This window comes from Astatotilapia calliptera, chromosome 3 (assembly GCF_964374335.1).
Source record: "Astatotilapia calliptera chromosome 3, fAstCal68.1, whole genome shotgun sequence".
Classification (NCBI taxonomy): domain Eukaryota; kingdom Metazoa; phylum Chordata; class Actinopteri; order Cichliformes; family Cichlidae; genus Astatotilapia; species Astatotilapia calliptera.
In genome coordinates, this window is record NC_137424.1 from 51,972,646 (window position 1) to 52,000,538 (window position 27,893).

The 27,893-nt window shown below is 40.2% G+C and overlaps 1 protein-coding gene and 1 long non-coding RNA gene across 2 annotated transcripts; one reads left to right on the forward strand and one right to left on the reverse strand.

Annotated features, from left to right (window-relative positions):
- LOC113012809 (uncharacterized) lies at positions 1 to 12,376 on the forward strand. Its single transcript, XR_003270752.2, has 4 exons — positions 1 to 321; positions 2,356 to 2,475; positions 5,077 to 5,288; positions 5,590 to 12,376. It is a non-coding gene; the product is annotated as an uncharacterized LOC113012809 (long non-coding RNA).
- rasl11a (RAS-like, family 11, member A) lies at positions 11,962 to 27,591 on the reverse strand. Its single transcript, XM_026162575.2, has 8 exons — positions 26,932 to 27,591; positions 23,721 to 23,777; positions 23,522 to 23,604; positions 15,895 to 15,935; positions 15,682 to 15,811; positions 15,415 to 15,490; positions 13,998 to 14,074; positions 11,962 to 12,705 (listed from the first exon to the last, which is right to left on the reverse strand). The coding sequence occupies exons 1-8, from the start codon at positions 27,086 to 27,088 to the stop codon at positions 12,559 to 12,561; spliced, it is 768 nt and encodes a 255-aa protein (XP_026018360.1). The 5' UTR covers positions 27,089 to 27,591; the 3' UTR covers positions 11,962 to 12,558.
- Between the last annotated feature and the right edge of the window lie 302 nt (positions 27,592 to 27,893).

A 27,893-nucleotide genomic window follows, 5' to 3' on the forward strand; every position in this document is an offset into this window, starting at 1 on the left:
TTCCATAAAACAGGATCACTGCTTCTGTTGCAACACTCGACTTTCTCTGGCTTTTGAAGCCATATCACACCATCAGATAGTGTCCAGGAGGAGGTTAGCCCAAGTGGTCCTCGAGCTAAGACACACACAAAGTTGGAGTGGTTGCTGTTTATTTGTCATGGCAACGAGGGGATGTCCAAAAACTCTTTGTAATCTCACTCTTAGCTTGAAAACACAGACAGCGCACCAACATGAATCACCAGCTGATAGACCTTTGGGATAAGACATGTTGGAGCTTAGACTGTTCAGGCCAATATTTTACTCAATTACGTCAGGCCACATGTAAGTATTTGTTATGATCTTTGAGTTTCTAGTTATAATCTTGATCATTTTATGTTATAATGTAATATGCTGTGCTCCATAAGTTAATCCTGCGTTGTTAGCCTTTTGTGTTGTTGTAAAGTGTTGATAGATGTCGTAAAAGGGGTGTGTATTTTGCCCACATGTGGGGGAGAGGAAAGGTTAGGCAAGTAAGCAGGATGTGGAGCAACAGTTTTTCTGACCGTGGCTGTTTAATGTTGTTTTCGTTGTAACATAAAGGGAATGTAAGTGGAGCTCCCACCAGAAGCATTTGTTTGTATTTTTCGGTTTGAATAGAGAATAAATGTTTTGCCCTTTTTATCTTCACCTCGTTTTTGCTACCGAAAGGCAGACAAGCAATTCAACAAGAGCACGAGTCAGAAATTTTACGTCCTGCACAAGCGGCAAAGAAGTACCGAAGGTTGCCGCTACAAGACTGAACCGACTTTAGCTAGAGAACTAAAGCTTTAACTGTCCCCTGCATGGTTTTGTTTTTTTATATAATAAAATTAAAGAAAAATCCAGACCAGGATAACGTAGAAGCAATATTGCATGGTCTTTGCAAATTTGATCCTAAATGAGCTCTCTCTGCATTATCGATATTTTACCATGTTTATCAAACATGTGCAACTAGGAGAAAGTAGACAACATATACTATAAAAGTGAGAAGCATTCACTTTAGCTGGACTGGAGTTCCAGAAGTGCTTTCACTATTTCTTTGTATTTACTCAGATTGTGTAAGGTAACTTTTCCTCCCAGTGTTTCATGCAGAAAACTGGTTAATACCAATTTAACAAGACTCTATAGTTTTGGGAGTTTTTATATCCAATTTTATCATATATATGTACAGTTGTTGTCAGAAATTTACATTCACTCATCCCCACTAATATTTGTTTAAATGTCCTTTAGCAAGTTGCTCCTCAACCAGTTGGTTTTTGGTAGCCATCACCAGGTGTACCAAACGCAGCTTTTTTTTTGGCCCATCATCCGTGTAATAGGTGTTATGGATCAATGAAGTTTTGAAGAACTCCATCCAGGGTGAAGATTTTGAAAGCTCAGTTTCTGCATTTACATGCGGACTAGAAAAACAGACTAGAACCCTTTTTCATCAGAGTATAGCCAGTTAGTCAGTTAAAGTTCTGGGATATTGATCTGGTAGCAGAGGGGGTTGTTAATTGGTTTCAGCTGCTTTGGTGGTTTTACAGGTGGAGGCCACTGACATATTTCTCTCTTCTCTCTCCTCTTGTTTTTTAACTACTTTTGCATTCGGCTAGTGTCAGTGTCTCTACTGGTAGCATGAGGCGGGTGATACCTGGACCTTACAAAAGATCTTTCAAATCAGTAAGTGCAATTACCACAACGGTTGCTATATCTTTCAGCACCGTCTCAGGAGCATTGAGAAGACTCCAGAAGACAGGCAGGTACTCTAGCAGAGCTGGACAGGACCGTAAGAGGTCTTTAACCAATCAGAAGGACTGGCACCTGATTCTTTGTGCAAGGACGAACAAGAAAATAACATCGAGCAGGCCACTGGTGTGAATGTTTCTGAACACAATAATCAGAAACAACTTTATGAGGGTGACCTTAGGGCCTCTAGTGGGCCCTATGCTCAATGCCTGGTACTTGAAGACTGGTTGGTATTTACCACAGAACACCAGAATTGGCAGGTCCACTACTGGTGCCTTATGCTTTTCACAGATAAGAGCAGGTTCACCATGTGACAGATTTGAAAGGGTCTGGAGAAGCCGTGAAGAACTTTGTGCTGTCTGTAACATCATTCAACATGACTGGTTTGGCTTTGGGTCAGTGACGATCTGGGAGGCGTATCCATGGAGGGCCACACAGACCTGCATTTTATTAATTTCCTCTTACGTTGTATTTATTGTTTTATTGTTTTACATTGCTATTAAATGTTATATTGTTTTATATTTCCATTTCTTGTTTTGTAAAGCACTTTGTGATTTTTTTTATCTGTGAAATGCGCTATAATGTACTTTACTTTACTTTACTCTACAGGCTTGGCAACGGCACCCTGACTGCTATTAGATATCAAGATGAAATCCTTGGACCCATTGTCAGGACCCTACACTGTTGCAGTGGATCCTGGCTTCCTTGTGGTGCACAACAGTGCATGAGGTGAGAGTATGCAGGATAAAAGAATTCATACCATTTCTGATCTTGACTGCAAGCTCGCCTAAACTGAATTCAACAGAACACCTCTGGATGGTCCTGGGTGATGGTCACCTAGATCTGGACCAGGTTAATCCTCAGTAATGCCCTGGTCCAGATATAGGTGATCACCCCCCAGGACCGTCCAACATTTCATTAGGAGCCTGCCCTGACATTGCCAAGCATGCATACAAACACATGGGCGCTAACCACTGAATGTCATTTTGAGTTGCCTCAGTGAAATTTCTACAAAATGGACCAATCTGCCGCATCACTTTATTCACTATGATTTTCAGGGTGTCTTTGAATTCGAGCCCCGGCTTGGACAGTCTCGGTCGTTGTGTCCTTGGGCAAGACACTTCACCCGTTGCCTACTGGTGGTGGTCAGAGGGCCCGGTGGCGCCAGTGTCCGGCAGCCTTGCCTCTGTCAATGCGCCCCAGGATGGCTGTGGCTACAATGTAGCTTGCCATCACCAGTGTGTGAATGTGTGGATGACTGAATGTGTAAAGCGCTTTGGGGTCCTTAGGGACTAGTAAAGCGCTATATAAATACAGGCCATTTACCATTTTACACTGTTAAGATCTGACGTGCTTTCAAAGTGTTCCTTGAATTTTTTTGACCAGTGTATTTCTTCCTGTTTCAGTTTTCCATGTATGGACCATCTCTCTGCTCCTTGTCTGCCTTGTGTATGATCTCTATCTGGATTAAATTCTAGGTTTTAGATTGCACTTTGCCTCAGTGTGCTGTGTTTGGATCCTCTTCCACTATAACTGTTACACGGGCAGCCTAGCAGGAAACAGGGAAACAGAGATAAGAAAATCTCCCTACCACCGAGCCTGGTCTCATGCTAAAATGTGAGTCTGGAAATACATCCTTCAGAGCCCACGTTCTGAGCACATTCTAATTCTTAAACTTAACTCATCGTTTTCAGACATGAACATTAGAAAAACTAAAAAAAAGAGCTAAAAATCTGAAGATTATACAGATACAGATATAATAATATTGTCAAGGTACCCTAATTTCCCCATTTAAATACATAGTTACCAACGTCTATTTTATGTGATTTAATTAACCAGCTTCCAACCTACACTGGATCGCTCTTGAGAGATTTTTTCTGATAAATTAGCCCTCTTAGCTTATCTTGAAAAATATGAAGGAGAGAGCTTTGGAAAACAAACTACTGATAAAGACACCATGTCACAGCTGGAATCCTTTTAAAAAGTTCAAAGGAAAGATGTGTATAGCCTCAACAAGCAGCGTTCTTCTGTTTACTAGCCTCTGTTGCTGCTGTTGGCCTTTAAATGTTCTGCTCAGTCTCCAGAAATGCTGCAGGAAGGGGGGACACGAGTGAGAAAAGTGGCAGGCTGGAAGAAGGGAAATGGGAGGCTAAATGGGTCACCCACTGGGAGCTCTGGCTAAAAATAGAGAACAGAGCTCAGATCCTGTTCGTGCATTAACTCTCTTTATTTTCCTTTAGCCAGAGAAGGAGGGAAGATGCCAAAACATTAGGGCTGGTGTGTAACACAAAAAGAGGCAGTGTATGACCTGTTTGTATATGAGTGTTCACATTTTAGTGTTGCAGAATCCAGTAGTTGCAGGATTCAATTATTTTTATGTTTCTATGATGTTAAAGTGGGTTTTCCTGCAGCCTAGTCCAGCAGGTGGTTATCAAGCATGCTGACTTCATCAGAAAAAGGATCATCGTTCTCAGGTTTCAGAGTATTATAGTTTAAACGCACTTCTTAACATTGGACTGAAAAGATTAACTATTCTCCTATCTCCTGTCTATGACTGATCCATATGTCGCAGTTTTCAAAAATCAGATTACATTTTGCTGATTTTGTTTGATATTCTCCACGTTCAGTTCGGCCTAATAGGGAGAGGCGGGAGAGGACGTGACTATGATACAATTTCATGGACTCAAGTCACAAATTATCAATAATATTTTTTTTTTAAAAACTGAAAAAAACCGAGATTTTAAGACTGGAAAAACAAGAGGTCGTACTGAGGATGGAGGCTATGTGACGACTCTGACAGAACCCTCTGAGTAAAACCCACTCGTAGATGGATCTGAGGTAGAGGTCTTCAGTCCTCATCATCACCTTCATGGTAGACTGAAGGCAAAGAGTTTGCCTCCTGAATACTATTCACTAATACGATTGACCATATACAATGAATCAATGAACATTTTTATGGAGGATTTTTATCCTTTTTTATCCTCTAAAAGCATTGTAACCTTTTACAGTTAAATGACCTCAAAGGTCACTCATTCCTTCCTGTGATGTTGCTGTGCTGAATGTTTCCTATCTTGTCTTGTGATAAAAGCTGATTTATTTCATGTCTGGACAAACAAGCTGATTTTTGTGCTCTCGTCTCTTCTTTTATCTCTTGGACTTTGTCTTCTTTCAACAGCTGACGTGTTCCTCCCTGTTTTCCCGTCAGCCATTGCTGATATTTTTTTCTCTCTTCTCTAGTGCTCATTTTTATTGTGTTCCTCGTGTTTAGTTTTACTATCTACGCGCTGCTACTCTCTTTATAAATTGTCTACATTTTCTTTCTGGTTTCAGGATCTTGACTGTATCCCAGACATGACCTCAACCTCCTGCCGCCTCCTAAAGTTAACAGAAGGATGCAACATACACACACACTGATTAATGCATGGACAGCTGGTTTATGTCTTCGTAGCTCCTGTGGCTGATGGAGTGCTTTCCCACGGTGGTCAGCAGAACAAGAACCCCCAAATACATTTGGTTCTGTCGGGTGGGCGGATTAGATGTTGGTAAGCTGAGACTTTTTATCGTGGTCTGGTTGGTCTCTACATATTTGGGAAACAGTCACATTTGTGCAATTAGTCTGGATCCATTATTGTTTTTGATCATCTTATACTGAATGATTAAGGGGAGGAGGAAATATTTTAATGTGATGTAGGTAAATACACATGTGGTTGGTCTTTCACAGCTCTATGGAAAGCTGGGCAATTTTGAGTCAGCTCAGAATTTGAGTCTAATAACTTTGTCAGAAATTTCAGATATTAACCCCAAATTCAGACTTCTCAATAGCAGAACATGTTTTGTTTTCAGTGGCAGAAACAAGCTTCCATAGCCATTGGATCCTCTCAAGAGGAAGTGGAAAGTGGAGGAAGTGGAGCCTGCTTTCACCACAACCTAACTGGGAGATTATGTATGGATGGAATGCATACATTATCCATCTATACATGCAACATGTGTATGTTGCATCCATCAGCTCAAAAGTTTAACTATTAGTCAAAATCGACAAATGCAGGACATGTGGAGAAGGGGGAGGACTTTATCATATACATTGACAACAGAATCACACAAGATAAGACTGGGTTCATTGACTGCAATGATTAGCATGGCTGGGATGACTCACCTTTGCCAAACTGAAATGTAGAAGCTGACATAAAGTAGTGTTCTCCCATAAACTGCATGTGCACATAGCCAGTGGCTGTTGACATCACTCATTAGCTTGTGGATGAAAGACTCAAGCGGATTGCTTTTACTCCTGCAATCTTATTTTTTGAAAACAGACATTATGAGCCAATGACAACATTCTCTCTTTCATTTTCTTGTCTCTAAATGGGACCATGAGGTGAAAAATTAACTTTATAGTGTATTTAATGAGAACTGACATTTGCGTTATCGTTCTCACGAAAGTGTTTACTGAGGTCATAGATCAAAAGAGCCAAGGGTTCAAAAACATGTGCCAGAGAAAAACAAACAAAAACGTTTAGTGGTCCACAAGTCAAAGTTTTTGGTTAAATTTGGATTTCCTAACTTGAACTCCTGAGAAAGTAACTTAAAATAAAGAACTTAAAATTTCAAGTTATTAAGTATTTTTGGATAATCTAAAATTTCTACTTAGGTCTGGCCAATCAGGAAATGCTTTTCCCTTTGGACTTCTACACAACCGGACTTCTGTTTGTAAGATCAGAAGTCAAACGATATTGGCCATTATGTAGTCTTCAGTTTACCTTTGTGGTTATTGCTATCTTGATTTTCTAACGGCAGGAGTGAGGATATGTAAACAAAAATGGCAGAAATAAACTGCAATAAACTAAAAATTCACACTCCTCAGAGTTGTTATGCGTTGTTAGCCTATAACCATGTTTTTCAGTGCTGTGAAGTCGGCCATTGTAGCATGGAAGACTGTTGATGTTGACTCACTTTCTGAGTCAGCCTCTAGTGGGCAGAAGAGGAACTGCAGTTCTTTAAGGTGGCTTTATTTGAGCAACTCCAGAAGCTTTGGAGAGTCATATTACATGTGTATCATATTGCCCCTTTATGCACAAAATATCACGAGCATTCAGCTACTTCCAAATATGCAGAGGAAATTATATATTTTATCAAAAAGCAAATATGGAATTTAAGCTCCAAGCAGCTTTTACTTGGTTCTAACCAGAGTGTTTGGTTTGCCATTGAGGTCAAATACAGAAGAATCTGTCAAGTTTGTCATCCTGAGTCACCAGACTAAACAGAGAGGTTGATGGGACATTTTGAACAAATCTTGCTTGTTTGTGTTCTTCAGGACATTTTCCTATTTAGGCCATAAAGGCTTATGCTGAACAGGCTCGAGGAGGATACTGAACATACAGTAACGGTTTTGGTTCTCATTTTTCAGCACATGCCCAGACTGATTCTACAACGTGTTCATGTGCCAGCAGCTGACAGTAAAGTGAAGGCCCTTTGAAAGAGCAATGTGGGAAACAGAAGGGGTAAAAGCAATGGGTACATATTGGAGAGGGGCAAAAAAAAAACATATGTGTGGTGCTCTTTTTTTGCACAAACACATGAGAACTGTAGGAGGTTCCAGGGTGCTCTATCTTACTTGGAAAGATGGATGAGTTCCATATGCTACTGTTTCACTGACTCTTTGCTTTCTATGGACTCCAGCAAAGAAGAAATATTTGTAACTTTGCCCTAAATTTCTCTTCTGGGTTTCCGTCTCGTGTTTCTTTGCCAGCAGCTCAGGCTGCCAACTCTAACCAATGCTGAACAAGACTGCACATCCACACACTTATGGTCAAACCCTGGAAATTGTGCAGTTATGGTTGCTGATGGATGGTTTGTTTTTTTTCCTTCACCCCAAGCAAAACCCAAATAACTGCTGCGATGAACATGTTTAGGCATTTTCTTGTTTGGTTAATTTGTCTGAATGTTTCTTTCCGCACGTTTTCTTGCTGCAATGAAACCAGTCAGAGGTTTATATGCGTTTATACATCGCTCAACAAAATCAGAGTAAGAAACTTCTGGTCAGTTAAGTAACAGAGGGAGTTGTTAATCATTTTCAGCTGCTTTGTTGTTAATGAAATTAACAACACTTCCACTTTTGCATTTGGTTGGGGTCATTGTCACCACTGGTAGCATGAGGTGATAGATAATGCACTCTGGTACAAAACTAGGCACACTTAAATTAATTTCTTTTTTTTAAACTCTGCTAACTATTACGAATTATGAGGTCAAATGAGCTAAATGCAGGACCAGGACAAATAAAAGGTGAGCTTGAGGTCAAAGCTCATAGTTCCAGTTAGAGTGACAAAACAAAGGAAACTCAAATCTATCAGAAATTAAAGTGCACAAAACTCATATAACATTAGCAGCAAATTTTAAGAAGTTTTATAATGTTATAGAAGAGCTCAAAAACCTTTGTGGTTTTAGTTTACATTGTTCTCACTTTTTCATTTTTTTCCAGGTTTTCCACAAACACATCTGGGTACTTAGAGATTCTAAATAGTCCATCACATAAATGGTTGTCTGCCTCCCTGAAACAGCAACCTTGAACACACCTAAACAAAAATGCTTTTTAGCAGCCACTTCAGGCTCACTCCTTACAAAATATGAAACCTTACAGAATCACAGAAATCTTTATTTTGTATTTGTTTTTTAAATAGAGTTATCAGGCCTGACCTAAGCTATTTAAACTCACTGCTTCAGGTTTGGTGAGTGAAATTCCCATATTTCATTCTTCCAGTACTTAACACAATTATTAGAAGCTATGTTGTGAGTATGTCAAGGCTTCACAATGAAGAATTCAGAAGCAGCTGGATAAATTATTATGAAAATAGGAGGATCTAACAAATTTCCCACGTGTGGGACTAATAAAGGTTATCTTATTATGTTGGGACATTATTCTTTTTCATTTTACGTAATCCTTTTTCGCCGTTTTAAAGTTTTAGGTCAGAAATAAAAGTGCACCAGTGTTTTATTGGATTCTAAAGTTGAATTCAATTGTGCAATTCAGTTTCACTGATGTAGCACGAAATCAGCCGCTTTAGGGCACTTAAAGTAGTATGCAGTTTAGACTAGAAAATATGAGTTTTACTTTTTAGATCTCTGTCATGCATCAATATGAATCTCTTTTTTTATAAAAGAAAGGAAAGCAGCTTGGTCATTTCAGTGTTGTTTGGAGTAATAATGAAACTGTCTTGGAGGTTACAATGGGGGTCAACAGAGGCTAAAAAGCACATTTTTGTCCTGGGGGACTCCTCAGGAGGTTAATCCTGTTATGTCTTTGGCATCATCCTGTATGGCTGGTTGTATACTACATTTCCCACCCTCCATGATTCACTTTACCTTTTTTTTTTATCAGTGGGGATTGACTCACATGGCATGCTGTTAATATAGATTCATCTGCAGAACTCAACATTTAGTAACTGTGTGGATGTTATTAAGACTTTTTCAAAAGTCTACTTAATCTCTCTCTGTGTCCTTACCCTAAAAGGAAACGGTTAGTGTAGGTTTGTTTTCTAAATCTAGCCTCATAAATGTCACATTAACTCTCCATCAATCAAATAAACTTACAGTTAAAGGCCATGTTAGAGCAGAATACTGGCTTTGAGAGGAAAAAGGGAGGAAAACATAGAAATAGTCCATCCAGTGTCTTTAAGACAGACAAGGTGTGTGCACATCTGTCTTTGTGAGGGCCTAGAAAGTGAGAACAGACCTGGTTTTTAGGTGGTTTTAGGGTCTAAGATAGAGTAGAGCCAGGTTTTGGTGGTTACTTATCATAATAAAGGGAAAAGGAGTCCATGGGTGTCCTCATAAAGACAGAATATATGTGTGTGTGTGTGTGTGTTCCTGTATATCTATCTTTGTGAGGACCGACATCTTCATTCTACTACACTTGTGAGAACCAGCAGTAACTTGTGAGGACACACAACCCGGTCCTCACATTTTTGAAGGCATTTAAAGGCATTTTTGAGGCTCAAAATGTGGTTTTAGTGTCAGGGTTACAATTAGGTTATGGTTAGGTTTAGGGTAAGGGGTTAGGCATTCATTTTTAATGGTTAGGGTTAGGGTAAGGGGCCAGGGAAAGCATTATGTCAATGAGGGTCCTCACTAAGATAGCTGAACGGGGTTGTGTGTGTGTGTGTGTGTGTGTGTGTGTGTGTGTGTGTGTGTGTGTGTGTGTGTGTGTGTGTGTGTGTGTGTGTGTGAGAGAGAGAGAGAGAGAGAGAGGTATGAAAGCTGACAATTCAAATGAAAACATGAGGAAATTAAACTTAAAGTATGAAATATGAGAAAGTCCCTTTGTTTTGTAAATGTTCCCATCACTTCAGAGGATGTTAATTTCCTGGATCATCCCAAACCTGAAACCTTAAAGTCTTCAAACTAAGGTTCACTGATTTATGTTATGGGAATTCTGTTTTGACCTCATAAAGGTCCTTGCAGTGTTACTGTGTAAACATGAGTCCCCACAGCATAAGGCATACAAACACACGCGAGCACACACACACATGCTTTTTGTCCCATCCATGGCTTCTCTGTAGCTTTCATAATCCATGAGCAACTCGGATTGATTCCGCTACTTTTAAAAAGGTCAAAGGGCAAAAAGTCACAAGTTGGGGTCAACAGACAATTTTTAAGCACATGAATGTGTGTGTGTAGTGCCGAAGGGCTGGGGTGGTGGTTCAGTGACCAACAAAGAAATTCCAGATGCTGAGGAATTTATCTTTACTGGGAATATGTTGTGTTTCAGCAAGGAGAGGTCATGAGAACAGCAGAAAGCACACACACACTCAAACACACACCACAAACAGCATCCCCACTTCCTTTTGGACCAATCCCTGAAAGCACAGACACTTTAAATCCATCAGTTCATTAACACTGTTGGGTTTTTAACCACAAACAGGATAATAAGATCAGGACTTGTGTTTCCCGCTGACTGTTATGCTCGGCGCAGTGTCTCTTGTTACCAAATAGCTGGGACTTGCCCAGAAATGCCTTCTCGTTGGGAAGGAAAAATCCTCTGGAGCAACATAAAACCCAAATAACACCTTAACCTTGTTGTTTAAAAGCAGCAGAGATGAAAAACTTTTCACACTTAGAGCCACTTAAGCATGAAGTCACACCTAGAGTTTGGATTGTGTGGACTGAGCTATAGTGGAAATGTTTACTCTGTCAAAATCACAGGCAAAGTACAGAGTCAATGAGGTAGACTGAGTCATATTTCTTGTATTTTATATGGATATAAGTCATATGATATTTATGGCTTCACATATCTATATTAAATATCCATATAGATGATAATAAAGACAACCGTGATGACGATAATGGTGTTGGGAGTGATGGTGGTGCTGATAGTAATGCTTTAATTTATGAAAACGTTGAACTATAGAGACGTTTACAGTTGCAGATATTAAAAAGTATCAAATTAAGTTTAATACATGTGATTTTAAGACAAATCTGAACTGGCAATTCATAAGGAACCCATCTCTAATTTCATTTTTTTGTGTTGTTCAAACTCTGGACGGGACGTTAAAATTCATACTTTTCAAAAGTACATAAACTTACATATGATGCAGAATTCTTTAGTCTCTCGGGTTTTATTTTTGGTATCCATATGTATTGTTGGGCCCTTTATAAATTTACCCCCTCGTGGAAAAGAGATTTATAAATCTTTATTTACTGATGATGGACAACCTCTGCTGTGCACCTGTCCTATGAAATAAGTGTATGTTTTCTGAAATATCATGTTTTAAGATCATTTTCAGTTAATGCTAAAATGAAAATGAACTAATTTACGCCATTTTTTTAAGTTAATAAAATGGAAAATACCCAGATTTCTTGTATATTTTAAATTTAAAAGGACAATTACAGTTTCAAGTTCAAGTAAATTAACTAAATAACAGATATTGCTTGAATACAAAACATGCTTGTGTGTTTTATTATTGACAGCATTGATCTTCCATAAATATCAGGAGTTTATTTTGTTACAAAAGGACTTCCTTCCTGTCATCAAATGCCAGCATTTGTCTCAGCTTATAGCCTTGAACGCCTGCCTCGTTGGGTCATTTCCTGTTTTAGTTCAGAACACCATGTCTCAGAGAGAAAGGAGACTCATATTTCATATATTTGGTTTCAGGAAACACTGAACTATGTCGTCATTCTCAACTGGATTGACCCCAGGATAGGAAAAAGAAACAAAACGATGTCTTTTGAGTAACATTTTATTCCCCAGTAAGTAAAAAACAAAACAAAACAATGAATATGTAACACAGTTGAGAGATGAAATAAGAGATGTTGAGTCATGTAAAACAAACCGGATAAATCTGATACGTCTTCGCTGTTTTTGGTATATTTAATTCACTTTGTTCACGATGTATTCATTGGCTTTTAACCGGAAAGAAATAAGACATAAACGTGTCAGAAAGTTCTGCTGCCTTTCATGACAAACATGCAAAGTTTCTGATACAACACAAGCTGTTTGTTTGGCCGTATCTGTCATTTCAGCTTTGGGCAGCGTCTTTGCTGTACTCGAGTCTGGAAAGAGGTCGTGTTGACCACAAGTTCCTTCCAGAAGAGCTCGCCTGCCAGAAAGGCTTTGTTTCATCCATCTGATCAGGACTCCTTGTGCTCTCGAGAAGCTTTGATCACCACACACACACCACACATGTCTTTTCATGCCAGTAATGGCTCCATATCTCCAAACATAAAACTCTTCTTGTGATTTTTTTTTTCCCTTTGGCGTTTTAGCTTTTATTTCCGCCACGTGCCCGGCTGCAGGTTGTCATTTTTCAGCCCGTACTGCACTCAGATGGTCGTGGCTGATTTGACTTTGGAGGAGAGGACCTGCCTGAACCTCCTCTTCAGCTCCTGCATGTTGGGAGATTTGGGTCTGGCCAGGTGGAGTCCTCCTCTTCTCTTCTCCCCATTCCCTCCTCCCAGTGCCCGGATCACCTGCGGGACAGAAGACAGACAGACTTGTCAAAATGTAATCACATATGAGAACAAGTCAGTTTTGCTGCAATTTAAAACTGATGCCTGCTAAACTAATTCAAGTCAGTACTGGAAGAAAATTAAGTTTGAATGAATGTTTGAAATCAAATCTGGTTTATATTCCACTGGATTCAAACAAAGGCGTAGACTATGTTCAAATATGACAGAAGTTCAAACAGGTGTCCTGTTTTAAGATGACATTTAAGGGCTTATAATAATAAAATTGTTGTAAATATGTTTGCAGTTAACAGGAAACAAAAAAAAGGAATAAAGTTAAGTCTAAAAGTCTTTATTACTAAAGCTTATCAGGGAAACACAAAGATATTAGGCACTACAGAGAAGGTTTAGACTCTGTCGGCACACTTTCAGGAAAAGTGACACTTTTGTGGAGAACTGATTGGTCAGAAGGTTATATTTGCAGTTACCACGACGATATATTCCAGCAACAGGTGGGGTAAGCCTGAAGTTACCTGGCTGAATTAATGACGTTCCTCCACAGTAAGTGTAGAGGAACAGCACGTTGGCCATATAAGCTTGATACAATGTTAGTATTGTGTTTACTGCTTATTTTCACTCCCTTCAAAGGACTATTGCTGCTCAAAACACTGAAATATTTTCATGCATTCCTCATGTGACAATTAGCAGCACCCATACAGATCTCATATCCTGCAATCTGACAACCACTCTCCCAGACTCCATCAAAATTAAGTGAGTGTGACTTATATCACCACTACCACTTCCTCCCTTGTCATGTGAAATCTCTCAAGCGTTGTCTGTATTAGGAAAAAAAAACCTCATCCAAAAAATACACCATTAAAACCAAACTTTAAACTTAATGAAAGCTGGAACTGAAAACCAAAACAATGACCTGAAAGACTCAAAAAGCTACAGAGAACCGCAGATTTACACAATGATTCAACAAGCCAGCGTTTGGGAACCTACTCTCTGCAGCGCCACAAAAGGAAGCAGAAAGTCTAAACATACCCAAAATGAAACAAACCACTTGGGCAAAAATTACTCCACTAGAAAAAACAAATATACAAACCAGTCTATTACGGGCTTTTTGTGATCCTTTCTGGACCAACACATGGTTTTTCTGTGTTTTCTGTATTTATGGGCATCAAGGGGAAATGAAATCCATTTTCACAGAAAGCAGAAAGTCCCACATAGGTGGTTGGACTCAGAATACACCGATAGCTAAGTCAAATTCTAATATTTTGGACTAACAAATATCAGCAAAAACAAAGTCCCACCTCTTGACAGAGATGTAGGAAGGCAGCATGGACTCCTTCATGGTTTTCTCTGGCTGAGACCTCAAAGTAAACTCCTCCTGTGAGCAGAAGTAACATTCAGATTAGGGCCACTCTTATCTTTAGCACAGAAATGTAATTCATTAGATATCATGCAGTATATAGTTAAGATATATCACATACTGCATATACAGGATGGGCAACACTTACAGGTCTGAGAAGTTAAATCAATAAAGGGGTCAAGATTGTTATTCATGGTCATATTTTTATGACCATGAAATTATTTACATAAAACAAAACCTGTACTTAACAAGGTAAAGAACAGATTGGCTAAAAATAACTATAAAAAACTCTGAACTTAAACACTGAGTTTGTTTCTTAGTTTGTTAGCTTTTATTTACATTTATTCGACAGCATTTTGAGCCATTAGTTGTTATATTTCAGCTGTAGCTGCTACTTGTTTTTATAGTTTAATTAGTCCACTTTCTGTTGCCTCGTCCTGTAACCGGGTCATTGCAGCAGATTAGCAAGCAGTTTGCTAACTGTAGCATGGGAGATGGGTGGTCTCGTAGGGTGTCTTGCATTGAAATCTGCTGCAATGACCCGGTTACTGCGTTCACCAGATATCAACACAATTTCGATCCGCTCCTCACGTGTTAACCTCTTCGACATGTCAATGGCTGTGAACAAAGAGAAACTTGTAAATAACTCATGAAAGAATAAAGTTACGTTGAAACCAAGCACATCATTGTTTTTCTTGTGACATTACCAATAAGTTTGATGTGTCACATGGCCCTCTTCCTATTGAAAAAACAAAAGTTGTATCCAAGATGGCCGACTTCTAAATGGCCACCATGGTCACCACCCATCTTGAGGAGTTTGCCCCCTCACATATACTAATGTGCCACAAACAGGACTTTAATATCACCAACCATTCCCATGTTATTACGGTGTATCCATATAAATGGCCCACCCTGTAGATAGTGGAATGCAATGTTCTCGCAAAGTGATGGTGGCTGTAGCTCCAGAGGTAGAGCCGGACATTTACTAATCAGAAGGTTGGTGGTTTGATTCCGGCTGCTCCAGTCTGCATGCCAAAATATCATTGGGCAAGATATTAAACCCAGGCTGCTCTCTGATGCACTTGCGCATAGAAAAAGCATTTGTATGGATGGGTGAATAAAGCATGTTGTATGAAGTGTTCTGGTAGAGTAAAAGGAACCAGTCCATTTACTATTTAGTGGTAGGACATATTATGTGTTAAACATTTAGCCTTGTGATATATTTTATTGCTAGTAGAGGACATTTTTAAACACATTAATGCCCACAAACTGGAGTAGTCAGGCTTCTTTTTTGAAGAAATATCTCTTTTGATTAGTGGGCAAAGGTTTGGTGGTACAGAAGTAGAAGAAACTCCCACCTAATGAAGCTGCTAACGTCTCGCCTTCATCTGCAGGCACTTGTCGGGCTCGGAGCAGGTCACTTTTGTTGCCAACCTGCAGCAGATTACAGATTACACAACAGATTAGATTATAGGATTGGGGTTAGTAGGTGTCTGGTATTGTCTGGTCTGTCTTGCACTAAAGATTGAATGAACAGAAACAGAGACATTTTAAATAAAATAACTGAAGGAATATCACTAGGTTGTTGTTTTTTCCAGGTTGTTTCTAATGATCGCATAACTAACCAGTATAACCGGTATGTTTCCAGAGGGGTGTATACGTCTGACATGCTGGTACAGTGGCTGGATGGTTCTGTAGCTGTTGTGGTCTGTGATGGAGAAAACCAGCACATATCCATCTGCCCAGTAGATTGACCTGCAGGCCCAGTTATCATAGTGGAGGTTAGCATAGTGCACTGTGTTTAATTCAAATTCATATTCGTGTGTTTCCAGTCTTACCTGTTGATCTGCTCCTGACAGTACAGACCCTCGGCATCGTCCTGTAAAACACACAGTAACATTCTGTAGTTCTGCTAACGGGTACTAGAAAGGGGATCATATTCAAATCTAGAACTTAATTTGAAATTCTCCTTCACACGAAGTTCTGAATAATCAGGAACCATCGTATCTTGAAGAACTTGCAGTCCCACAACTTAGACATTCACATTACTCACTCTCTCATTACACATACATATAGGATCTTGGAGGTGGGCACGATACACGGAATCCAAGTTACCATCAGGGTGTACACCTCACCCCTGGCGTCGTTGCCCACCTCTCAATTTTAAATACACGTAGACATTGAGGGCCAGCAGGAGGGACCATGCGCTTACCTGCTGCTCTCTGGCAGGTAGCTCCATGCCCTCCTGGGTTTTAAATGCACCTTACAACACACATGCATCAACACTACAATGAGCGGGTGGAGGGAGGTTTGGAGTCTTCTCTCACCCCCATTCTCTCCGACCTGCTGGAGCGGGGGGGCTAAGAGGAGGAGTTGGCCGTCCGACTGCGGTCTGGAGTGTGGGGCCTCCCTGCTGCTGCGGAGTCGGGGCGGTCTGCCTCTCCCCACCGCAGGGAAAAGGGTAACACCACCTGGGTCTGGGTGCAGTTCCCCCCTCCAGGGGCAAGGGTACCTAGACCCGGTTTGTAGAGTACGCTTGGGGAGTGTGATCGTGTGTACAGCGTCTCTTTATGTCTGTCTCCACGTTGGTTGAGTGTGGAGTGAGTGCATATGAGAGCATGAGGGTGGGAATGGATGTTTGTATATGTGTGTGCCTGTATTTCTGTGTCTATATGTCAGGTTGGGTGTCAGGCGCCACCTCTCTGGGGACATCTCAGGCCCTCCAAGGTTTGGAGGCCTATCTCCCCCCACCACCACTTCCCCTGCCAGTGGCGGACTCCCTCAGACATCGGTGCGTTGGTGGTTCTTTGTGTCTGGGGATGGGCGTCCAGGTACACACCGGCTCACTCCTTGGCGGCCGCTTATCGGGGCCTGGAGCCTGGGGCTCGCTCGGGCCACTTCGGAGGTGGGGTGCCCCCGGCCTCTCGGCCTGGGGCTCGGTCACTCAGGCACAGCTGGCTGCCGGCGGAGCTCACGGGCGCGTCACTGCAACTCCCCCTGGTTCTGTTGATCTTATGTGCTGCACAATAATGTTTAACATTTAGTATTTACTGTCATATTCCCATATATCATTGTGATGTTGTTTATTCTATTACTCTTGTTCTCTTCTGCTTGTTTTCTTTTTTCTTTCTCAGCAGGTGATCCAGGTGATTGATATATGCATTTTTTTTTCTGCCCGTTCTGTTGGTTTTTGTTTTTTGCCCTTCTCCCCCGTCCCTCTTCTCAGCTGTTTCTCTTTCCCTCTTTCTTTCTCCCCTTCTTTCCCCCAGTCAAGTCTATCCCGTATTCAGTAAGTGAAAATAAAATAAACAATAAAAGGTGAATTAAATGGACCATTATGGCAAGGCTGGGATGGTCAATTTGGTAAAGTAAATCCGTTGGGCATCTTTCTTTGCCTTTAGACAATAATTCTGATGGCAAAAGAGCCAAACGGGACAGGCAAAAAAATAAATAAATAAAGTAATGTGTTGTAACCCATGTGTATTTTTGATAGCTGAAAATGGTTGGAGTATTCCCCCATCACTAAATAAATAATTGGATAAATAAAATTGAAAAACCTAAAATCTCACAGTAAATTAAGTAGGAAAATCTCAGTTTTTTTAATTTAGATTTTTCTTTATTACATAATGGAACTACTATGAAGATGTTATAGAGCTAGTGAACAGTGACGTACGTGTGTGTGTGTGTGTGTGTGTGTGTGTGTGTGTGTGTGTGTGTGTGTGTGTGTGTGTGTGTGTGTGTGTGTGTGTGTGTGTAAATTAGACTAAAGTAGACTACATCAGATACAGACAGATGCATGTGACAAAAATTCCCTTATATTTTCCTTTTATGCTGGTCTGTTAAAAGAATAGAAATCTATTGACAGTACCAGTCTACCACATCTCCATCTCCTGAGAAATCCCAGGATGAGCTGAAGTAATCCCTTTCTCTGTTGGGGCTGTCCTTGGGTTGACTCCCAGTAGGATGGTCCCACAGTTCCTCTAAGGGGAGATATCTTAAAATCATCTTAATCAAAGGCTTTAATCATCCCAGCAGTTCCTTGAACACCCTTGAGTACCTCCACGTGACAACATTGGCCAGTCAGTGTCAGTAGTCAGATGTGCATGGTCACTTTGAAAAGCCTAGGCCAAAGGTTGGCAACTTTTGCTATCAAGAGACATATTTTTGAGGAATTGCTAGAAAGAAAGAAATCTGTATGGAGCCACAAAACATATTTGATCCCTACAATGAAGGTGACATAGCCTATTAAGACAAAATTAGCCTATTAACATTAGTATTAGGTGTAAATTTAATTACATGTAATTTTAATATTTTACCACATGTGATTACTCTGCAAAACAGAACTACAATAATGAAAATGATGGCACAATTGCGAGTTGCAGGAAAAAGTACCTGCTTTAGCATGTTTAAGCCTGCTTTGAAATAGAGTGGCTGTAAAGCTAGGCAGGCCACTTTGAGTCATGGCTGTGATTGCGCAAGTTAATTAGATTAAAATTACCCTGCTTTGATTAAAGCAAATAAACATATAAACAGACAAAACATTTAGCTGCATAACAGCTTGAAAATGCAACAACAACAATAAAGGCTACTTTCAATGTTGTGCAGCTAAGAAAAGAAAAGAAAGAGAAGAAAGAGAAGAAAAAAAAAGAAAAAAAAGAAGAACTTGCAGTATCACGCAATCCTAGAGTAATAGAGAACTTCGCGCTCTAAGACTGCAGGCTTACTTCTCGTTGCTAGAGTTTCTATAAGTAGAATGGGAGGCAGTGGCTTTGTCTTTCAGTCTCCCCTACTGTGCATTTAGTTTTGCTGCTATAGATCCAGATTTCCCATCATAGACTGCTCCTTCAAGCCCCTTTTTTCCATTTGTCATTATTGCATGGCCTAAGTTTTGTATGTTTATGTTATCTCTCTTTTCTAATTTTATTCTTCAAATTCAAATTCAAATTCTATTTGTCACATACACAGTCATACACAGTACGATATGCAGTGAAATGCTTACACAACTGCTCGTGACCTTAAAAAAAAAACCAAAATTTAAAAAAAAGAAAAAGGAAAAGGCTATGAATAAGATAGGAAATAAATATGAAAAATTAAAAAGGGTAAATTTTACTAGGAAGGAATAAAATATAAATTAAGGTTAAAAATGAAATAACTGTACAACACAAATTAGAATGAAGGGTAAATTTAACTGGGAAAGAATAAGATAAAATATATAAATTAAAGTTGAAAATAAAATAACTGTACAACAAAATACACAATATAGAACTATATAAGAATATATGAAGAAATATAAATAAATATATACACAATAACAGCAGCTGTACAAGTATTAACTGGAAATGAAGAATGTAGTGACCAGTGTTGTGCAATCCACATTATGTCTTGTGCAGTGCAAATATGCTTAAAGTGATTTAAGTGATGAAGTGAAACAATGTCCAGAATGTCCAGTGTGTGTGTAAGAACTGTATGTGTGGGTCAGTACTGTGTGGTGGTGTGATTGAGAGACCGTATCGCCTGCGGGAAGAAGCTCCTCCTCAGTCTCTCTGTGTTGGTCTTCAGGGAGCGGAATCGCTTTCCTGACCTCAGCAGAGAGAACAGTCTGTTGTTGGGATGGCTGAGGTCCTTCACGATCTTCCTGGCCTTGGTCCAGCACCGCCTGCTGTAGATTGAGTGCAGGTCAGGGAGCTCGGAGCGGATGGTGCGCTCAGCTGATCGCACAACCCTCTGTAGAGCTTGTCTGTCCTGCATGGTGCTGTTCCCGAACCAGGTTAAGATGTTTCCCGCCAGGATGCTCTCTATGGTGCACGAGTAAAAGTTCCTGAGCACCTTGGAGGGCAGTTGGAAGTCTCTCAAGCGTCTGAGGTGGTAGAGACGCTGTCGGGCCTTTTTCACCACGGTGTTGATGTGACAGGACCATGACAGGTCCTGCGTCATGTGAACTCCGAGGTATTTGAAGCTGTCCACTCTCTCCACTGGGCACTCGTTGATGACGGGGGTCTGGTAGTTCCTCTCCTGCTTAGTGCTGAAGTCCACTATCAGCTCCTTTGTCTTACTGACGTTTAGAAGGAGGTTGTTCCTCTGGCACCAGTTCTCCAGATTCCTAATCTCCTTCAGGTAGGCCGTCTCGTTGTTATCAGAGATCAGGCCCACCACGACGGTGTCGTCAGCAAACTTGATGATGGTGGTGGAGCTGGTAGTGGCCACACAGTCATATGTGTACAAAGAGTACAGCAGGGGGCTCAGAACACACCCCTGGGGGGCTCCAGTGCTGAGAGTGGTGGAGGCTGAGACATGTCCGCCCATCCTTACTGCCTGTGGTCTGCCAGTTAGGAAGTTGGAGATCCACTGACACATAGATGAGCTGAGTCCCAGATGCTCCAGCTTGGTGGTGAGTGTGGAGGGAATTATGGTGTTAAATGCAGAGCTGTAGTCTATGAAGAGCATTTTAACATAATTCCCCCTTCTAGTGTCCAAGTGAGTGAGTGATGTGTGGAGGAGATGAGAGATGGCATCGTCTGTGGAACGATTTGGATGGTAAGCGAACTGTAGTGGGTCCAGTGTGTCTGGTAGTGAAGAAATGATGAAGTCTCTGACCAGGCGTTCAAAACACTTCATCACTACTGAGGTGAGGGCTACAGGGTGATAGTCATTGAGAGAAGCAGGGTGGGGTTTCTTCGGGACAGGAACAATGATGGACTCTTTGAAGCATGTGGGGATCACCGACTGAGAGAAAGAGATGTTGAATATCTCAGTGAACACAGGAGCTAGCTGGTATGCGCAGTCTCTTAGGATACGACCTGGGATGCCGTCTGGTCCTGCTGCTTCTATACAGATACAGCCTCAAAAATATGCACTCACCCCCATTAATACTTGGTTAAAGGTCTCTAGCAAGTTGTATGTCAACCAGACACTTTTTGTCATCATCAACAAATTTGTGGCATAACTCTCTGGATTTCTGACCAATCTTCTTGGTAGAATTCGTAGAGTTCAGTTAAATTGGTTGGTTTGATGGCACAGACGCGGCTTTTAAGCATAATCCACAAAAATTGGTTTAGGTTGAGCTGTTGCAAGGCTGTTCCAGAAGTTTAATGCTAGCCTGCTTCATCCATCAAAACAAATTTTGATGTCTGTTTGGAATCATTGTTCTGCTCAGAGAATGAATTATATCCAAGTTTCAACCATCCAGTTGTTGATTTGTAATGAAGTTGAAGAACTTGGCGGTAGTCCTCCTCCGTTGTTATTTAATTTACTTTGTACAATGTCTCAGTACCATTGGTATTTGGGCAGCTGCAAATTTGTCCATGGCGATGTAAAACTCACTTGACTAAGGAGAGTGATGTTTGTGTTCCAGCAGTTCATGCCAGCCTTCATGGTCCCTCGTTTTTTTTCTGAACATCTGAACTAGTTTCCTGTCATTTGAGGATGATTGTTTGGATCTTTTTCCAGACCCTGGCAAAGTGTTGACACATCCAAATAACTTGTACTTATGTACAGTTGTTTGAATTGATGATCCTGGAATCTACAGTTGTTTAGAAATGGCTCCAAGAGACCTTCCCAACCTGTGAAAATCTATAATTCTTCTTAGATCTTGCTTGAACTCTCTCGTTGTTCTGACTGTTGCTCAGTCCAATGAGTGCTGTCAAACAAATCCTTTTTATGCTGACAAAGGGAAACAACTAGTTGTAGTCAATCATCACTAACAACAAGTTAAAAGGCCTTTGTCTTGTGAAGTTAGTCACATGAATGTTTGTATATATTTGAGAATGTGTGGTTCAGAGAAAGTCTACAATAAATTCAGATTTGTACACCTAGTTCTTGTTGTTTAAAGTCATTAAAAGACCAAAGTTACAGTGACATTCTTGCGTATGCTCATGATGACTGGATTTCTGAACACAACTGTAGGTGCTGCAGAATTGCATGCAACACGTCAGACCAAAAACAAAAAAATCATGCCCAACACAAACGAATATAACTATTTCACACCTGTGATGTTATGATTGTTTAAAACCCATCCATGATGATTTTCCTGTTCAAAGTGGCCAAGCACATAGTAATTGTACTAGAACGTTCATTTCCATGACTAATGCCTCATTGTGGACATGTGCCAGCTGTTTCTGACTTTGAACTCAATACATCAGACCACCCAATTTATTTTCTTATCTGAACTCTACCTACAAATTTACCAAGCAAAGTGTGTTTCCATTATTTGCTTTTTAAACACCACATTTTAAAAAACACCCAATTAAAGGTTACGAAAAAGCCCTTAACTGCTTGACCTCGACACACACATTCAACACTCATGCTTCTCTCACACGTCAGTTATTTCTGTCTAATCTCTGAGAGGTGGTCCGACCTGCCAGGAGAGACCTCCTTGCCCTGTTATCTCCCCCCGTGTAGGAAATGAGCAGCTCTGAAGGTTGGTTTTGTAAACAGGCCGTTGAGCAGGATAAGCTGTGTGGCACGTTGCACTCATTAAACTCATCATGTGTGAGGAGATTGTATTTGAAGTACTTCCTCATACTTCAATACTTTCCTAAAATGGCTTTGAGATAGCTTTTTTTTTAAAAATGGGAATATTTGGGGACTTTGGGGAGTACGAATTTTACTAAATTAGGCAATGATGCAAGAAAGAGATATCCCTTTGGAACTTTTTAACCCCACAAATTAAAGCTAGCACAGTATCAGATTTTCACATCCAAATTATCACAGTCAAGGAAGTTCACAACAGCATATTATTGTTATATCTACAGGATATTTAAAAAAAAAAAACAAAGGAAAAGAACAAATGTCAGTCGTGTTATTGGCAAATGAATCTAGAACTATGTGCACAGAGGCGGGTAACTCTAATCGTAATGGTACAAAAGCTTAGAAATAAAACAACACACTTTTAGGATATAATTGTATGTGCATCATCATCATCAGCTTTTTTCTGATTTGTTCCCCTTTATAAAACATTTGAAGAGAAGGTAGGCGAGGCTTTTGTACCTGAGATAGCCAAACAGTGGCCTCGGTAGCACGTGGAAGAACGATACACAGCCACAGCAGCCTCCCACCTCATAATCATGATAAGTGACAATAATTACGAACTAATCAATAACAGGTCTCAGTTAAAGCCAGTGCCCTAATTTCCTGATGGTGGCTTACTTATCTCCTATATTTCTGACCCCATCAAGCTAACTCTAACTGATCTATGATCATTTATATTCTCAGTGCTTCCTTGTGGTGTGGTTAAAGGACATTTTGACACAAGATCTGAACAAAGATGTTTGCAGCAGTTTCCCAAAATATTCTTTTTTTTTTTTCAATTTTAACATCTAGAAATAGTTTGAATAACTTTCTAAATCAAGTCTGAAACCTGTCATATCAGCCGTCTGTATGTTTCAGTTATATTTTGGTACTTTCATGCAGTTAGCATAATGCAAGCTAATCTCCAGGATGACGACATGGCTACAGCCCCCTGTTTACCTGGAGAGCGACACAGGGTGTATCCTGGATCTGAAGCGACACTTCCTCACCCTCCAGCGTGACCTTTCGGGAGTAGAGTGCCCCTGCAGACACAGAGATTGAGGCGGATTGATGAATGGATCAACTTTTTTTTCTATAACAGTGGACTTTTACAGAGAGAACTCAGTCAGTGAGTACAGTCAGATGTGCAGAAACTCACCTGTGTTTGCTTCATAATCACCAATGAACCTCTTGGTCAGAAACCTAACAATCAAAGCTAAAAAGAAACAAAAAGAAAAATTAGAGATGCAAAAGAAGAATAAAAAGTAACAAGAAGAATGAGCACAGAGTTTGTAGGGCAGAATCCAAACCTCTGTTACAGAAAAATCAAATGCCCCGCAGTAACCTTCTGATCTATTTAACACTTTCCCCGAGCACTGCTACATAAGTTTGATTTTCAAGACTTTAGTATCTAAACAAAAGAGTCCAAAAGTCTCAAGGGAGAAATGATTCACCAATACTCAGAATTTGAATCATCTTCTATTGGTAAATGATTGCCTCATCCACCTCTGGGTGTTTGGATTCTGAACACTGTTTTTCTAACTTTCAGTCTTTTGGGAGTGGGAGTTTGGCTTAATATATCTATTTGGATACCACCCCATTCACTCCATCAAAGGAGAGGTTTATCTTTCTGTAGGCTACCAACAGATGATACCATGAATAATACATATAAAAAGGTCACTGGAGTGATTCAGTGACTGGATTTAAAACAATAAAGGACTCACAACAGATATAAGCAACATAATAATGGTCCACATGCCTCAAGAGATAACTTGTAGCTTCATATTAACAACTATTGTTCTTATTTCAGATAAAGGCATGAAATTAAAGGACCAATACTAATCAAAAGGTTCAAACTGAAAGCTTTATTAGTTTGTGTGTGCATTGATGCTTTGCTCAGAGAAACTGAAAAAAGAAAAAAAAAAGTGCAGAGGTCCATCTCAGAGTCCAACATTTATGCCAACTGAGGCATGTAAAGTATTGACAGTACAATTAGAAAAAGACTGAACGAGTACGGACGGTTTGGAAGGGTTAAAGGAAGAAAGTGTCTTCTCTCTAAAAAGAACGTGGCAGCACGACTTTGGCTTGCAAAGTTTCTTCAGAAAACCAAAAACAAAGTCCTTTGGACAGGCGAGATCAAAGTTTAGGTGTTTGACCATAATGCACAGAACCACGTCTGGAGAAAGCCAAACACAGCATATCAGCACAAACATCCCATTACAGCTGTCAAGTGCGATGATTTGCGCTTGTTTTGCAGCCACAAGACCACTGAGTAAATCATGACTCCTCTGTATACCAAAGGGTCAAATGTGAGGACATCTGGTCCACAGCTAAAGCTTGGGCAAAATTAGGTCACGCAACAGCAAATCTACAACAGAATGGCTGAAAAAGAAAATAAAGCAAAGTCCAGACCTCAACCTGGCAGAAATGCTGTGATGAGACCTTAAGAGAGCTGTGCATGAACGAATCCTTGCAGAGAAGAGTCAGTCACAATTCTTCCAGTTGGAGAAATAAAGTCAACAAACAATAACTTTGTGTTATTGCTGCTAAATGCTACAAGCTATTAAATCATGCAGTCTACTTTTTTTTCCACAGGCATGCAGAAACTCCTATGAAACTGTTTTTCACACGACTGCATTTGTATTAATGCATGTGTGAGTTTGTTCTTCTACACCCAGTGCTGCCATAACCATGTAAAAACTTCTTCGACTTCTAGAGCATCCATGTGCTGTCTGATAAAAGGTTAAATGAATAGGCTGCAGTATAAACTTTAACTACATTTTGATATTTTAAAAAACATTGAAAGTATTGAGCCATGAGCCATTGGAGCACCCACAAATCCTGGTTCCTATATTTCCCATAATGCAACCATTGCATCTTACATTACGCCTTTTGTGTCAGGTAAAATGTTTTTGTCTTTTAACACCACAACTGTGGTTCATGACACCGATGCATCATAAAAGTGCAAGTCATAAACTCAAGTTAAGGCTCCCTTGGTGATATCACAGCGGCATCATTAGGGTGCATCATGTGGGCCACAACTACTTTGAATGTTTACTACTAACTGATGAACTGATCATTTCTGTGGGAATCTTTTTAGCTCTTCCTTTGCTTTCTGCAGCCTTCTCGCTCTCATGTTCCAATCTGAGCTTTATTATAACTGTAGCTCAGTCTCTTACCTCCAGTGAGATAAATGAGCCTCTTGTACTAAAGCTTACTCTCTGCTGCTCCCCTGGCTGATCTGTTTAGTCTGTTACTGAGAGCCAGTGCGGCACTTTCTGACTGCAGGGCATCAAATGTATTTTGAGAAGCCGCCGTATGCTTAAAGATTCCTGAAATCTAAAATAAAACAATCGAACAGAAGCTGCCATTTATAGTCTTTCCTTTCCTCTTGTTGGATACTTTTATTCTGAAGGGTCCCACTCAGGTAGTTACATTATAGCAATAAGTAGCTACATTTACTTATAAGACTATACTCAATGCCAATATTAAGCTGTTTTGATAGGTTACTTGGAGTGGATAAGATATCCAAATTACTCCCCATTTTTGACTTTTCAAAATAAGAGTTTGAACGCAGAACCAAGCACTACTTCCTAAAATATATTTTACATTTTTTTAAACTAATCTTAAAATAAATAGATAAACATGGCTTCATTAACTGATGCAAATGAATAAATACATCGATAGTGGTATATATATTTTCTATGTTTATTTTGATTACGCCCTCTGTTAATGCCATTAACATGCCAGGCAATGCAAATGAATATTAGAGTGTGTGCCTAAATCTGGCACACACATATTTCTCCATATAATGGGTTCTTATGTTAATTAGTACCTCATGCACTTTTAACATAAAAATAAAAGTACATTTGCCTAGCATGCACTAAAATCTTTGCTGCTCATCAGTTGTTTTTGTCCAAAATGCTTGAGTAAAGTTATCAGTGCATGGCTTTTAATTGTCAATAAATACTTTTTGATTCGTATAGTTTCTGTGAAATTATTTAGATACTTCAACTACAACTTGATATACTCATTAAGAGCCGTTAAAGTGGACGGAAACGAGTTAAATTGATCATGTAAACAATGGGATTTGTCGCCCCCTGGCAATCATTACCGGTATGCATTTTCGGCAGGCATTTGCAAATATTTCTACCTTAATTAATCAGGATATTTTAATTAGAACGGACCATGCAGGATTGTTCATAGTCGTCATGTTAAAATCCAAGCCACAGTTTTCCCAGAGTAGTTCCCCACAACGCGTCAAATCAGCTTTAGTTCCCGTGCAAAACTTCCCGCATTCATTTGAATCCTAATTTCACAATTCAACCTGTATAACCCCCCCCCCCCCCCCCCTCCATTCCTCCCCGTACCGGTTTTCCCGACGTTGCTCGCTCCCAGCACCACAATCTTCACCGTCTTGTTGGGCACGCAGTCCAGCAGGGGGTACTCCGGTATGGGGACCAGCAGAAAGTTGCCAGACCCGCTGCTGTTCATGGTTCCCGGTGCAGGGTCGCCAGTCAGCCGCATTTAGCTCCCCTCTGCCCTCTGCTCAGCCCTGCTCTCACTAGAAAAATAAAAAACAAATCCCTGGACCCAGAGAGGGGAAAAATTACTCCAGCGCGCACATAATATATCTGTAGAGAGGACACCGGACCTCCTGAGGTAGCCTGTGGATTATTCACGCTTCTAGCAGCTTTAAACGTGTTGTGAAATTATCATAGAAAAACTATTTTATCCGGGGAAAAAAATCCAAATTATCTTCCAAGTATCCCAGTTCAAAGTTTTCCTCCACTGAGTGAAAAGCTTCGTGGATCCTTTTCACTCACTTCACAAACAGGCATCCCTGCCCTCTTTTGACGCCTGAAACAAATAAAAAAGAGAAAAGGATTCCGATCCGCAGCGATTCCAGATGCCTCTGACTGAGAGCAGAAAGAGGCAGAGAGGGAGGGATGTAGACTTTGAACCGTCCCCTATAATATTCCCGTGAGACCGGTCTAAATCGAGCTCCACTTCCCGGTCTGGAATCAGACATCCTGAAGCTTCTGGGAGCTGATAAAACACGTGATTAGTAAGTAACGAAGCTGCAAAACAAACACGCAGAGCAAGACGAGGCCCTGTGAGCCAAATACTAATATTAATAATAAAAATGTCTCCTTAGCTCATTCACACGTTCTGTGCTTTCATTGTGTTGGAAGACCATTTCTGTATTAATCACGTGACCTTTCCAAGGAGATTTTATTTTTTAACATTTTTGATTTGCACAGATAGACAGATTCAGTTGTAGAACAAAGTTTTGATCGGCATTTTCTCCATTTTAAAAATGTTATGTATT